Genomic DNA, 16,073 nt, shown 5'->3' with positions numbered 1-16,073 from the left:
CTTGGCTTTAAAACAGCAAAATACATAATACAATAAAAAATTGATAACAATAGTGAATATACGTCAGTCATCATGCAATATCAAAAATGTGTATCAAAAGTAAATACACTTAGAAAAGGGGTAGCAATTCTGTTTCTCACAATTAGAAGTCATAGCAAGCATTTCAACAACTAATGTTTCTATTTGCAGCTAAAACCTGTGTAAATATGTATATTTAAGTTATTTTGATTTAGGTTTATAGGTTCATGCTAGACTAACTGCCCTTGTGGGCCATTTTTTTAAGTCTAGCCAATTACCCCAAGTGAGACTTAAACCCTGCACCTTGTGTCTGTAAGGTAAACATCAACACTGTAAGCCAAACTATAATTGTATATAATCTTTCTCTCAGTTTTCAATGTTATTTCCTGCCTCTTCTGTACATGTTTTTTCTCTGCTTTTGTAACTGCTTTGTTCTGCTTAATATTTACCAGGCATTTATTTATATTGTATTTTTAAACTTAAATGTACATTTACAAATTGTTTGTATTAAACTGGAGCTTTTCTCCTTGGGTCTCCACTGAAAATGGGCTTCTGGCTTAGTTGAACTAACCTGGTTAACAAATGTCAGATAAAAAAATAAATAATTCACAATATTAAACACAACTTGGGAATATGTACAGCATGCTGAATGATACATTTGTGTAGTACTTGTAAATATTCCAAATGCAGGAAATCTACAAGTCTGTATCAATTTATCCAGTGTCACAAAAGCAATTGCAGGCAGTTTCTTCTAGTAGATGTTCTTTCAGTTTTGCCTTGAAGCCATCCAATGATGTTTGGGAAGTTATTTCTCCGGTAGTTGACAAAATGTTACTGACCCAAGTTTAGTGGAGGCCCTTTCCCCTATGGTAGTGTCAAATCATAGCCTCGTCAAGATAATGCCATCATCCTGACTTCTAATGAGTATGATTGTCTTCGAATTTGACCTAGCATGATAATTTTGAAAAGATGAGTGCTGAATAGCATAGTAACTCAGCTAGTAACTGGCAGCCAATGAAATGTATTTAAGAGATCACAGTGTTAGATATTCTTGTTGTATAAAAGTACAAAATGACAGATTTTGTTTTCCAGTACCTGTACTTTGTGTGTGTTAGTGCCAGAGTGACATGTTAATAAAGGCCAGGCACATTCAGATTAGGGAATAAGGACATTTCTAGCTATAGACTGCCTTGTAGATGGGGATAATAGGCAAGAAATTTGATAGCAAGGTTTCAATCATGGAAGTGTTTTGTTGATTGCTTTTTCTCTATGATGTTGCTTTTTCTCTATGATGTTCCGTTAATATTGTGCCAAATTCTGGAAAATTCTCCTGTCTGTAAATGTCCATAATTGTCAAAGTACGTATTAGTTTTCCACTTTGATGCAGCATGTTCTTTCTTGTTTCCTTCTTAGGAAGTATAAATCAGAGTAAGTTATGACTTCGTCTTCTTCTGGCATCACCACACGGAGCATGTCAGCTGCAACCGTTAATGTCACAAGCAATGAATCGCATTGTCATCCGCAAAGAGATGAGGTCATATCCCTTCTTATTTCCATGTACAGCATCGTGTTCATTCTTGGTCTCCTGTTTAACACTTTAACAGCCTATTTGACTTGGAGGCAGATTAGAAAAAAGAACATACTTTCTGTGTACTTATTCAGCTTATCGCTGTGTGACCTACTTTACATATCGACACTCCCTATTTGGATTGTATATTTTTCTAATAAACACAAATGGTTCTACGGGACATTTGCTTGTCAGATAACAGGGTTTATATTTTTTACAAATGTGTACCTGAGCATTTTGCTTTTATGTTGTATTTCTATTGACCGCTACGTTGCTGTTGTATATTGTTTGGAATCCAGGGGTATAAGGCGCCAAAAACCAGCGGTGATAATCACTTTGGTAATCTTCATAGCAGTAGCCATAGTTCATTCACCTGTCTTCACAATGGACGATGGGGTAAAAGCTAACAATTCAACTTGTTTTGAAACATTACCAATGAACTCACTTATTGCAGCTTTTAATTATGCCAGATTTGTTATTGGTTTTTTCATACCATTAGTTGTTCTTATTTTTACTAATTATAACATATTCAGGAGCACAGCCACAAGCAATGGCTTGAGTGATGCACAGAAAAGCAAAGTTAAGTATCTGGCAGTTGCAGTTATTTCAATATTTTTAATCTGCTTTGCGCCATACCATTTTATTCTTTTGATCAGAGCAGTTGTCTTTACTTTATACCCAAATGATACATGCTGGTTTGAAGAAAAAATCTATAAATCTTCTGTGGTATTTCTGTCATTGGCAACTTTTAACAGCATTGCTGACCCAATTATTTATGTACTGGCAAGTGATAACATACGAAAAGAAATTATGCAAGACTTGCTGAGCATCAGATCGTTGCAGTTTAAAAGTGAAAGCAGTACCACACCAAAATGTCAGTATTCTAAAGGGTCTTCAGACTCTCAACATGTGGAAGAAAAACCGAGTTAAAGAACACCTTCATAAAGAAATTACAAATATTCTTGAAATCCTGTCTATCTTAAAAACGTACAACATAAAAATAATTTAATGCTATGTGCAGGTGTTTGAGTTGAATCAGAAAGATGTCTTCTGTATTATGTAAAAAAAAATACTGTACTCTATTATAGCACTTAATTTTTGCAGGAATTATCAGTATGCACTGCACAGTTGTCTAGTCAAAAGGCTGAGTCTTGCAGCTTTACATTTTTGAATGTGTTATTGCAGCATTTAATATGTATTTTGCAACAACATTCCTTCAAAATGGTAGAAGAAACAGGTAAACACTGAATCTCAGTAGCAGTGTAAATGAGCATGTTCATCTTTATAGCCCAGCTTTTATAAATTACCAAACTGATATTGCAAAAGAACTGCTGGTTATAGGTAACTGAATATGCAGGATCCTACCCAGCTGTTTGGTGCAGAACTTAGTCATTAACTTAAACTCTAGCAGATAGGGCTGAACTAGTGAGACTATGTAATGGAATACCTGGCTGGATGGATGGATGGAAGAGAGCAGGTAAATGTTGACTACCCATCTGCTGGAAGGAAGGCAATTATTCACAATGTACAGTTGCAGGTTTTATAAATTGTTTACCATCCCTATGGGTGTTGTAAAATGTCATGCTAAACTATATAAAATGAAGGAAAACTTAATTATGAGAAGTAATAAATGGCGAGGTAGATAACAGTAAATTTGACAGGATTTCTTACGATGGGAGTCAGCTGACTACTCCTTACGTATATAGATTTCCCCTAAAGGGTGGCTGACTGGATTCCATATTGGAACAGAACTTTATGGTGAAACAAAGTACATTATCTGGTTACATTAGGAAAACTGTACAGAAACAGTGGACAACTTTTTATTATTAATAAACAAGATGGTAATGTGTCAGGACCAGAACTGGTTTCCCACCACCACAACCCTGCTTAATTCTCTGGTTCTTCTCCCTGCCTATGCTTTCCACACACACCCCCATCCCCCAGTTAATCCAGCTAAGCTGCCCCTTACATCTCTGGGTATTATCCTTATGATGCAGACTTGTAATGTCTGGAGAGCGAGAGGTCCCACAGGGAGGCATGAGACATGGCCCTGAGAGCCTTCATTTACTCAGCATGTTGTCAGCAGTACCTAGCCTTATGACAGGTCCCAGTACATTGATATTATGATGGCTCACTGGTTGTGCAATGACGACTGCCTTGCAGAAGCTCTTTTACCAGACACTTAGTAGCCAGTAGCCTGCCTCCTAGCCCTCCCACATGCCTGCAGATCATTTCTACATTCCGATTTGGCCTCCACTAGGGCACAGTGATATCAGAGCTCATCATTCTGCTTCCCTTCTAAGACGGGCATAACCGTACTCATTCTGTGCACAGTCTGACAACCAAATCGCTAATCAAATCCTGGTCACCTAGGCCATTCTCAGGGCTTTATTCCTGTACACCATCTGTGTAGGCAAATATGTCTTTTAGAATGAACAGAAACTTAGAAGATCAACTTATGTATGAGGATATCTGAAGTCATTAATAGGAAGAGAGAGAGACAGAAACATTAAAAGGGAGCACCCATTGCCAACCTTGCCATATTCTTAAATTTGTTTTAAAGAAAAATTACAAGTTTTGCATTTAATCACTGAAAATGTATATGGAATGTGTAGTTTATATGGCTACATGTATATGTAGATAGGTCCTATTACAGTGCAAAAACAAAAGGAAACTTGGGGACCATGCACAGAAATATACATTGCCCATCAGAAATAAAAATATGTTCAATGATTTGACTAAATGTTTTGATGAGCAGTGAAATAGTGAACATTATTTCAACTTCCTGGTTATTATCAGTGTTTATAAAAGTGTACATGGGGTGTGATATTGACACTAGACTGCTTATGAAAAAAAAAATCAGAATTACAGACCATGCCGGGATCCCAACTGATTTCAGGTTTAAATGAAGAATTTAGTATTGGACCAGTAATTGGCAGAAATGTTGTTTAGCTAAGTTGTATTTGTAGATGTGCAATGTGACTATATATGTACACACACATATACTGGCAGATAATGTCCTTTCATCACTCATTTCATATTGTCTTAAGATTTATTGCTCAAGACCATCAGTGCTTATGCATATTTGCTGATGTTGTAGTATTGTCCTCAACTTGTATTGGTTTGTTTGGATTCTAAATATGTGACCTCAGAAACAAAGAGCAAGACAATTTTATGCAGTATCTTATTGATATGTCTTTCTCTGAGGTCTAGTGACCTCAGATTGATAGTATTAAAGTAAGTATGATGTGGTGGTGAGGAGCACTTAACATAAGTACATTTTATCTGTTTTTTTCCTGAGCTGCATTTGCATAAAAACTGTTTAAGTTGATGTACATATTTAGATGTTTTGTGTGTTTGAACTCTAAGTCTTATGTAATTGCAGCTGGGCACTTTGATGAGACACAGTGAACACCTATGCACTTGTGTGTGCACATTTTAATTGTTTTCTGATTAATTTTGTCACTGGTTGAATTCATTGTATTAAGCTAGAGTCAACTGATGGGTTGTCAGCTATATCATAAAATATAGCAATTTTTGGATCGTCCCAGTTGTGAGACTGTGAAGTTTGTATATGTAAGTCAGGGGTGGGTGGGAACAGAGTGCCACATTAAATCAGTAGGGAGATGCATAAAGGTTACCACAAAGTGTACACTTTGTATAACCTATCTGAATACAAAAATAGCCCTACCACAATGATTTTGCTGTCTATTCACTCAGAAAGGTTAGTCAAAGTGTATACATAGTGTACAATTTGTGGTAACGTTTATGAATCCCCCATGTAGTTTTGTATGTGGGGTAGATTTAAGTATATAGGATAGTGGCAGTCTGTTTTTGTTTTACAGTTGAGTTAGGTTTTAAGTGGTAGGTTTGCAATGGCATAATGTAAAGTAGTTGGTTTACATGTAAATTTGTTGTAGTTCAGCAGCTGTATTCAGTGATTAAGGTGTGCTGTCCATGAGATAATGTGACACTATGAATGTGACCAGTGATGATTGGTAATATAATTGTTATAGCTAGGTTCTTATACAGGTTTCTCCATTATTACCAAATGTCATGCTTATATACAGGTTGCAGCCAACAGAGAGCTGTGTTGGAAATTTGCTGTCCCATATATTATTATTGGTCAATCTAAATTATCTAACACCTTTTAAAGCCGTTGATTCATTAGAGGTGCACTTCATTGCTAGCCACTGCTTTTGTGACAGTATGAGGTGTGATGAAGCTTTTAAAGCTGCTAGATATTTTGCATTTTTATACTTTTCATTTTTTTAATGGTAATTTATTTGGGTAGCTAGATCTCCCCAGTTATTATAAAGATTCATGATCAGGACTCCAACTATAATATTGTATTCTCTATTGTGTATTCAGGAAAATGATTCCAAGAAATTCACATATACAATGGAGTCTATTTCTCAGGTTCATAAAATAACTGGTTATGATTAGTGACCCACATACTACTTTGCTTTATTAATCTGTCTGAACAGCTGGCCCAGTAGTTTCTAACTGTAGGTTAAAATTGTTAGTAAAATTAGAAAGTCAATAATGCTTGGATGATACTTGCCGTATAACAGAAAAAGCTGTCGGAAATTCTTAGTGACATCTCACTTTTGCATAGAGAACTGGAAGCTTTCCTGAAGGGGGTACTAGTGTACTTTGGAATGAATTGAAATGACTGTGGTGAGCCATTGGCCAACTCTTTTGCAAAATTAATCTTAGAAGAAAATGGATAGTGTAGACATGCAAACATTACATGCTTACATTGCCCCTGTATGATAGTGTTCTGGAAGTAGTAGGCTCTGCTTTGTGAAACACTGAGCATGACATCACAAACTGAGGAGGTAATTTGGACAGGGGCTTGTACCAATGCCTTACTTTATGTAAAAGGTACAAACCAAAGGGTGAAAAGGTCACACAGACAAACCATTCAGTAAAAACTTTAATAAAGACACAGAAAAACCAAAGTCTTAACTGCAAGGGGTCATTTGCATTATATCCTAAAAGCCCGCACTGTAGGAGGTTTAAGGTATTACATAGTGAATATTCCATCCAGCTTGGCTGGGTCTTTCATGCAGTTTTTATATTACATGTAAGGCAGATGAAGGTGCCAAACTGTGCAATTAAAATGTCATTGTGCAATTAATTATAGCAAACTAAAATGTCTTCTTTTAAGTGTGTATTGTGTCATGTAAAATATATGGCATAGTTTAATGTTGTTGAAAGTATTTATGGATATCTATGAAAGTTCTTCATTTTCTGTTATATTTTATGTTGTTGAAAGTATTTATGGATATCTATGAATGTTTCTTATTGTTATCTATACGTGTTCCTCACTGAATAGTCTTTTCTGAGGCATGGTATAACATAACATAAGTGTCTGTATTGTGATTTTTATGGTGCAGAATTTTGATAATTTGGAGTGAATTTAGAAATGCACAGTTGATGAAAATATAGCATTGTTTATTGAAATAGATACATTTCCTGACAACATGGGAATCGTGTTTGTGTTGTATAGGCATGAGTTGTAACACCAGGAATTAAACTGTCATAATTACGTTGTTATACACCACTCTCCATGCATTACAGATAATTTTTATATGCTTTTCCTAGAAAAAAAAACATTACAATATAACCTATACAGTTATGGCTAGTGACTAACAACTGAAGATGGCATATGCCAGTAGCATATGTTGAAATCACTGATCACTAAGAAAAAGAAAATAATTGCTTTGCAAAATTCTAGTTTAGTTCTATACACCATAAACAATTATGTATCTCCACCATGGTGAGCTGAATATTAGTCCCTTTCAATACCGCGGGTAACTTTAGGTCCTGTCTTAAGATCACTTGAGGTTACATGATGAACAGTTTGAGGGTTAAAGTACCTGTGTATAGTTTCCTCTATATTATGTATCTAACAGTTGTGTGTGTAAGTAACAATGATATCACATCCACAGCTTTATGTTTGATACTAGAAGATCCTGTAGAAACTAGGAATTGCAAGAAATTCGACTTTCTGGCAAGATGTAAATGTATAAAAGTTGTATATTTCTTTTTACTGATATGTGTATTGTTATTGGCTTATATATTTAATGTTCTGTATATATTGCTTGCCTGTACTCTAAATATTTATATACATATTAAAGTGATAACATGATATGGTAGTCTAAAACAGTCTGAATAATTTGACCCAGGAAACCAGAGTTTCACTGTTTGAACTACTCTTTATCTGTTATTCTCGTTGTTGGGTAACAAAAGAACTAAGGTGATGAAAATTAATTGTAACTGTAGGGGTTATTTCATTAGAACATTAATATCAAGTCATTTCTTCACTTAAATGAGTCAAATAGATTTTTTTCTTCTGCCTTTGATGAGAATCATCTTAAGTAGTTTGCCATTTTTGAGAATATTGCTTTACTGCAAATCACAAAGGTAAGTTGTTGATGTTATCTGTGGTATTATCTGTATCTTCAGAATCTATTCTTTTAATGATAAAATATGTTTTACAGCTGTTGCATTCTTAAAGCTATATTACATTAAAATGTGAAAGATATTTTAGATATTTGAGGTAGCTGCAATGCAGTGATCTGTAAGTAGCATTACCTGATCATGTCTTGCACATATAACAGAGGGAGTTTACAACAGAGTGAGATTTTTTTTCAGTCCCAGAAACCCTTCTGCTTGTGGTATTTCTGCTGTATGACCACTTTTATTTTATTTAATATTAATTTTAATAGTTAATAACTAGCAGATGAACAGTGTGAAATGACCCCCAGTCACAATAACAGAACCAGCACATAAGGCCTGTTTATTTGAAAAAGATGTTTTATTAAAATTTTCAATATAAAACATCCAAAGATTATACTTCACAAACTATCTGTATGAAAAGAAACAAGCTAGAAGCTAGTAAATCACAACTGTATACAAATATTTACAATATTTGCATATATAGAATAAAATGTAATTTATAAACAAGATTGGCTCACTTCTGGCCTGTTGATATCCATGATTTTAGGGGTGTTTTCATTGTCACTGGGGATTCTTAGTAAATAAAATTGTGATACTGAAAGAATAATTAGACAGATGTTTCTAATTTGCAACTAAAACCTTTAAACGGACATAGGCAATGTTTAAGATATGGGACAAGCTGACAGCTTTCTTTTTACCTTGCAGTGCTTTAGCACACATGTCCAGAAGAGGATATTAGACTATAAATGAAGTTAGGTTGAATTAAAAGCTGACTCCCACAGTCCATCTTATAACAGTGTGAGATTTTTACTTAAGGTCATGGATGTTTTTGAGCTGTTTGTCATCATTTTATCTTGCACTTCTTGTCTGGTGTAAGGACTGAGGTACCTGGAGTGAAACATCTTGGAAAGAAAGCCTGTGTTATTGGAGTTGAGTGTTTTGTTTAAAGGACACCGAAACAGTGAACCTATGAGTCATATATTTCAAAATGGTATATTTTTCATTTAAGTAGTTCAAGAATTTGTCCAACTCTTCCATCAAGATATATGCCTAAACATTTTTTTAGCTATGGCTGAGGTTCTTCATGTTTCACTGTTGCAGTCCTGACTTGTAGGAATTTCCTGCTGTGTAACCCCATGGCTGGCCTGAATACCAGAGTAAAAATATCCCTCCTCCTTAAGCTGGCAGATTTCCTATGTGACATCAGTATGCTTGGGTATATAGGGAGCCAGCTGACGCTATGATATCAGTATTTTCTTTCCATCAGAGCCTGAAGCAGTATTTCAGTGTGTCAGTCAGTCCACACCAGAGAGAAGTCCTCTGAAAGCAGAGTACCCCATTGGGGAACTCTCTTTTTTTTTTTTTCTTTAACCCATGTCAGGTAAGGTTACCAATTGTCATCGCTCTGGTAAGCAAATCTCATACTGAGACTTCCATTTGCTGTGTCACCTGTCTAGGCCCTGAGCACAACATTCCTACTTATTGTTTCTGCACTCATTTCGACTCTAGGACTATAAGGTGCAGGGCAAATATCTTAACTAGGCATTGTAGTCTCCCATCAATTTTGCATCATCCGATGGCATCCGCCAGTCACCCTGAGGTTGAGCTCCCTAAGCATAGGAAGGAAAAGGAAAAAAGACTCGAGCTTAATGCCTCAGATTGTGACAACCCATCTCTGGGCCGGTGAACAAGGAGCCTGAATCCTCTACACTGACACTGGAGAGGGACATTCACATGGAATACAAATGGATACACTCAGTATTTCAGATGCAGACCTCTCTGCATCAAGGATAATCTCCCTTAAAAGCACACAGAGAGCAGACTCCGTCCAGGGTCTGGATATCTCTATCACTCTGTCTTCCTCCAGGTCCCCCACAGGTACAGCTGTAGGGTTAGGTCCTCAGCCACGTATCCAAGCCAAGTCCTCCAGCACCCTCTCTGTGAGAACAGGGCTTCATATCCCTGCTCCAAGCAGCGGACACACACACACACACACTTTGAGATTTAATTTTCACACACACACATGTGGAAAAGGCTGGCACAGATTACCCACTGTACCAACTTTGCACAGACTATAAGGTAGTTTCACTGCCACCAGTCAGTCACTATAAGGCTCTTAAAAGGTTACCCAATTATACTGTGTAATATTAATAGTCATACAAATGGTAGTTGATCAAGACAGTAAGGCCTTCAGGAGTGGCCCACACAGTGTCATTAAATAAATATAAGCACTCTCAAAGGTTAAATACTTTCTAAAAGGAAAACCACAATAAAAGTTTTAAATATATTTAATAATAAAACTAAAATAATGTGAATATTTGCAATAAACCACAGAGTTCAAATCACAGGAAATATTGAAAATAACCATGATAGACAGACTCAGACAAATAAAGAAAAATAATATCTAAACTAAGCTTCAGTAAATTTTCTTGACTGAATCCAGTAGAATTACTTTTCCACTACGTACTTAATACAGCAAGTCAAATGATTTAGTGAACTGGATCTTTTTGTTGTCAGGCCCAAGACCAAATACTGAAAGATTTTGCTTTGTAAAATATAAAATTTCGAAGATGGCTGGAAAAATGACCTCATCTAGTCACCTGACTAGATTTTCACACTATTCCCCTTTGAAGCTTGTGACAGGATGTTGGAATAGATGTGGTAATATGTATATCTATACTTTTGCTAATGTTTATGGCAGTGCCTGGGGCTTACCCTTGTTTTATTGAGTTAATGAACATGCCATCTCCAGTCCTATTTAGGGCTGTGAGATAAGCATTTCCATGGCCCAATGGGTGGGTCATGGAAAGACATAAGCTAACTGTTTAACCCATTCTCTTCAAGTGTCTTTTGCTAACAAATATACATACAGTCTCACATAATATATTCCTTCTCTGTCCAGCAGGACCTACTGTTGATACATTTTTTAACACTAGCAACTTTACAAACAGATTTTAATTTTCAAATGCCATACAGTTCTAATACATTTGTAACATAAGCTGTTGTGCAAATCAGTTTGATATTCAAATGCCATACATTTCTAATACATTTGTAATGTAAGCACCTTGTATAAATCAGTTTGATACTCAAAGAGCATATCATTCTTTACAGAACTCCAGCTGGATGTGCTGGCACTAGCCCATACCATCATGTCTCAGGTCCCTTTCAAGACTCAGGCTAGTATTTCAAGTGACCCTTGAACAACATGGCTTGAGAGAAATGAGCCTTTCTGGGAATATGTTACTCCATTCCCTGTCTTGAGAGCCCATCTGCATTTGCATTGCTTTACCTCACTATGGTATTGTATAGTCATGTAATAGGCCTGTACCCTAGACTCCACAATAGTAACTTGGGATTTTGCTGGCTGGCTCCCTGTAGCCATAGATCTCACTCAGGCTCCTACTGCAAATACTTAGCACAAGGGCCTCCCTGTCATGGTAAGGTTTCTTCATGTTAACATGGTACAGTTTGTGTCCCTGTGTCCTGCCTAGCAGTTCTACTATATAGTTAACATTACTTACCTTCCTTACCACTTTGAAGAGTCCCTCCCAAGCTGCCTGCAGCTTATTGTGTCTGACAGGAATGAGCACCATAACCTGCTGTCCCACAGCACACACTCTGGCTTGAGCATTTCTGTCATACCAGACCTTTTTCTGCTGTGTGGGTTCCTTCTAGGTTCTCCTGGGCTAAGCCCATGTGCTCCCTAAGTCTTGTCCTGAGGTCTAGGACATATTCCACAACAGGCTCCTTGTGGGATTCTTACTTACCCTCCCATTTATCATGAACCAAATCTAAGGGCTGTCTCACCCTATGCCCATGCAGCAACTCAAATGGTGGAAAAGTCTGGATTCCTGGGGCACCTCCTTGTATGCAAATAATAAATGGGGCAAATATTTGTCTCTCTCTTAATCTGTTATGAAAATGCCTGTAGCATGGTCTTTAGCATTGAGTTTAACCTCTCCACAAGACCATTAGTCTGAGGGCAGTAGGGGGTGGTATTTAGGTGTTTCACCCCACAGTACTTCCACAGACAAGCCAGTACATCTGACATGAAATTGGCACCTTTGTTAGTATTTCTTTTGGGAAACCCACCCTGCTGAAAATCTCTGGCAAAGCATTTGCCACCTTTTCTGCCTCAATGGAGGACAGAGCCACTGCCTCTGGGTATCTGTAGCATAATCTACTACCACCAGGATATACTTCTTCCCTGTGGAGCTTGGGGTACTCAGAGGCCCCACAATATCCATAGCTACCATCTGAAATGACTCCTGAATAACAGGCAAATACATCAAAGGAGCTTTGACCTGGTCTTCTGCCTTGCCAACTTTTTTTGGCACTGCTCACAGGTCCTATAATACCCTGTTACATCCCTGGCAATCCCATTTGAACAAATGTTCTCTATTGTACGTCTCTTGGTACATTATGCCCGTATGGCCTGCAAAACAAATGTCAAGGGATATGGTTGGCAGTGCCAAGCTGTAGACTCTGGACACTACCAACTGCTGTATTACCACAACTTTTAGCTCTACCTCAGGGGTCCACTGTCTGTACAGTAATCCTTTGTTTCAGTATACAAACTTCCCTTTTCCTTGAGAAACAGGATCCTCCCTAGCTACCGCTCTCAAGCCTTATAATGTAGGGAAGTCTGGTATCTTCTGACAGTGGTGCCTCACTATCAGTCTGGGTACTACCACTCACGTCTGTCCTTGCAGACACCCTGTCCAAGGGAACATCAATACTTACCAGCAGCCGCGGCTCATCTTCAGGCTCACTACTACCGGATATCTCCCTCCCAGGATTAACCGCATCTCTAGTCCTGGTTTCAGGGGTGTAGTCTGTCTGGGTCTCCCCCAGGCTAACAGACCCACATGCCTGTCTCCAAATCTGACTGCACGCATACAAGGTACTGCATTATCAAAATCATTCCCTTTCAAGACATCTTGAGGGATATCCTCAAACACACCTACTTGCTTACTTCCTTTTCCACCCTCCCAGTCAAGGTGAACCCTGGCCAAAAGCATTTGGAATGGGATACCTTCTAAAGCTCTGACTTTAGTGGATTGCCCAAGCAAGTATTGTTCCTGTTTAACCACTGCAGGCTTCATGATAGTTATATCACAGGCTGTCTCTCTCTCTTGGCAGGGCCTGTTTTCCACCCACCAAGATAGGATACAAACTCTGGTGGTAGTTTGGTACCCCTGTTGTCTCCAGACGACTTACTACTGGAATTCTGTTGTTCTCACTTGCTAGCTCATCCCACCTTATGTTTTCCACTGTGCCTCTGTGGACATCTGTTTGCTACACAGCCCCACAGATTACATTTAAAACATCTGAACCTAGGTCCTGGCCATGTACCTGAATGCTGTTGAGGTAGTTTAGTCTGCCCTCAATGGTTTCCTTTATATCCTTATGCAGCACTGGGTATCTCTTTCCTATGCAGTGATGCCCTGCTTGCTAAGTACAGATCCCCCTTTTTCCCCAGCTGATCTGCAGAGTTGCATTCCCTGTCTGCCAACCAGATTCTCATGTCCTCAGGCAAAGTGCTAAGGGCTTGTTCCCTCACCAAAAGATCTGCCAGCCCTTGAAAATGGTGACCTGACACCCACTCACCCACCTTTGAAAATAAGTGCTTAACTCAGCAGTATAATCTTACACACTTTTATCTGCCTTGTTTCTATGCTCTCTGCATTTTTTTTCTGCAAGCTTCAAGTGTTAACTTAAAACATTCCAATAAACATTTTTTTAACTGTAACATAGTTTAAGCAATCAGTATCAGACAATTTAGAAACAGCAGTTACAGCTTTACCATGTAGTAAGGGGGTTAGAAACCATACACAGAACTCTTGCTCAGCATTATACCGTTTACATACGCTTTCAAATATATGAATAAAACTATCAAAAGTGTCACCTTTTGTAAATTGTGGAAGAAATTTACTGACCTTTGCTGCTTCTGAAGTTTGGTCATTTCCTTCCCCATTACCTCCATGACTCTGGCAAAGATTTAGCATATCCCTCTCATGTTAACACTGTTCTCATTCTGTTCATCCTCCAAATGCCACAGTCTCTCTGCTGATTCTAATTCTATCTGTTTCTCCTTTTCTTCAGCCTCCAAACGTTGCAGTCTCTCTGCTGATTCTAATTCCAAATGCCTCCAGTTCAAGTCTCTCTGACTCCAGATAGATCTTTAAGTCCTGTGAGGAAAAGTTGAACTGTCCTGTTTCTGAGGGCTGCAAATTCCCATCACCAGACTGCTTATCCTCTTGGATGCTGATCTGAGCAGTGACTAAGGCTGAAATCATTTCCTCATTAGTCAGGTTGGCATACACCAGTCCTTTGGCTTTGCTCACATTGGACAACTGGTTCTTTATCAGCTGGCCATAATCCTCTGCTGACATCCTTGCCTGCTCTCCCTGACTACTAAACTAACAAAGAAATAAAAATAACTGTTGTGATATTAAACTCTGTGGCTGCTTGAGAGTACACACCTTTAGTGACAACCGTTTACAGGCTACAGAAGTTCAGTATCCACACCACTGCTCACCAATATGTGATGACCCCTCTATGGGCCAGGGATCAAGGAGTCTTGAATTATCATCACTGACACTAGGAGGGATGTTCACTTGAAATACAAATGGATATACTCAGCATTTTCAGTTGCAGACCTCTCTGCATCAAGTACAATTTCCCTTAAGAGCACACAAGGAATGCACTCAGTCCAGGGTCTGGATCTCTCTGTTTGTCTCTCTCCAGGTCCCCAGTAAGACTTCCCACTGGTACAGCTGTCGGGTCAGGTCCTCAGCCGAGTGTAGAAGCCAAGTTCTCCAGCAACCTCTCTGTGAGACCAGTGCTTCGTGACCCTGCTCCATACAGCTGACACACTCTTTGAGATTTAATTTTCACACACACACACACACACACACACACACACACACACACACACACACACACCTGGGAAAGGATGGCACAGATTACCCTCTCTACCGACTTTGCCCAGACTGTAAGGTAGATGTTTATCGTGTTTCACTGTTGCAGTCATGACTGTAGGGTTCTCCCGTGCCGGCAGGCAGTCCTCGGTCGGCCAGAATCCCAAAGTCTGGGTCCGGCGTCGGCTGTTCAGCAATGCTCCCTGATGTCAGAGCACCAGGAGTACAAAGCTGACAGCCGATGCCATGTTCTCCAGTGTTTCTTGCCGTGTGGTGTTAGCAGTTCACAAGTGCCGGTCGGCTGACTCCTGACAATTTTTTCTAAACAAACTTCAGTCCGAAGACTTTCTTCTCCTACTCAAAGCTAAGTACCCGTTGAAACTTTTTCTTGCTCCAGTCCGATGTCAGAAAAAGTTAATAATTGTATTTCATGTGGGAAGCAAATACCTCATAAGGATTTTCATTCTTACTGTATTCCTTGCTTAGGCCCTGACCATGACGTAGCTAGTTGTCAGTTTTGTGCTAGATTCAATCAATGTACTATTAAACGAAGGTACGATTTTGCTTTTCATTACTTCGGTAGGCGTTTTAATTACAAAATGTCGTCAGATACGGTTCCGGCTACCGGAGTTCACAAATGACGCAAGGACAAAGACAGGCCTCCGAGGTCCAAATCAGACGATATCGCACAAGGAGAGCCAGCTTCAGGTTCGGCTGTCATCAGTGAGGTGCTTTTGCAGCCCCTGTCGTCGGTCATTTTGGAACAGATAGCCGAAACGGACTCCCATGAGGAGCCAGCTAGGCCTTTGAATATTTCTGTTGCAGGACCTTCGGACAATGCTCCTTTGGATGGGCCCGGAGCCGCTGTGCAGGTACCGGCTTCCAAAGGGGTTTTCAGGCTTACTCAGCTTCTTATAAAGGCAAAGACTCCTTCCAAATCAAAGACTGCAGCCCAGGCCTCTTCTGATCCAGTTCCCAAGTATCAGAAACAGTTACTTAAGATGGCAGAGGACTTACTTACTATGATTAGGGGTTCTCATCCCCGTCCGGATAAAAGGCCAAGGCAGGAAGTTTATTATGACTCATCTGATCAGGCT

At 38.9% G+C, this 16,073-nt stretch overlaps 1 protein-coding gene across 6 annotated transcripts in view; it reads left to right on the top strand.

Annotated features, from left to right (window-relative positions):
* GPR132 (G protein-coupled receptor 132) overlaps positions 1 to 7,742 on the top strand; it is a 921,399-nt gene extending 913,657 nt beyond the window's left edge. For all 6 annotated transcript variants that reach the window (XM_044074364.1, XM_044074363.1, XM_044074365.1 and 3 more), the window contains one exon: positions 1,432 to 7,742. In XM_044074364.1, coding sequence (XP_043930299.1) covers positions 1,454 to 2,515 — 1,062 coding nt within the window. In that variant the 5' untranslated portion in view covers positions 1,432 to 1,453 and the 3' untranslated portion in view covers positions 2,516 to 7,742. The remainder of the gene's footprint in view (positions 1 to 1,431) is intronic.
* Positions 7,743 to 16,073: the final 8,331 nt, after the last annotated feature.

Source organism: Protopterus annectens, chromosome 6.part0, assembly GCF_019279795.1.
Source record: "Protopterus annectens isolate FY-2018-M chromosome 6.part0, PAN1.0, whole genome shotgun sequence".
Taxonomy (NCBI): domain Eukaryota; kingdom Metazoa; phylum Chordata; order Ceratodontiformes; family Protopteridae; genus Protopterus; species Protopterus annectens.
This window is presented reverse-complemented; position numbering and strand designations above follow the sequence as displayed.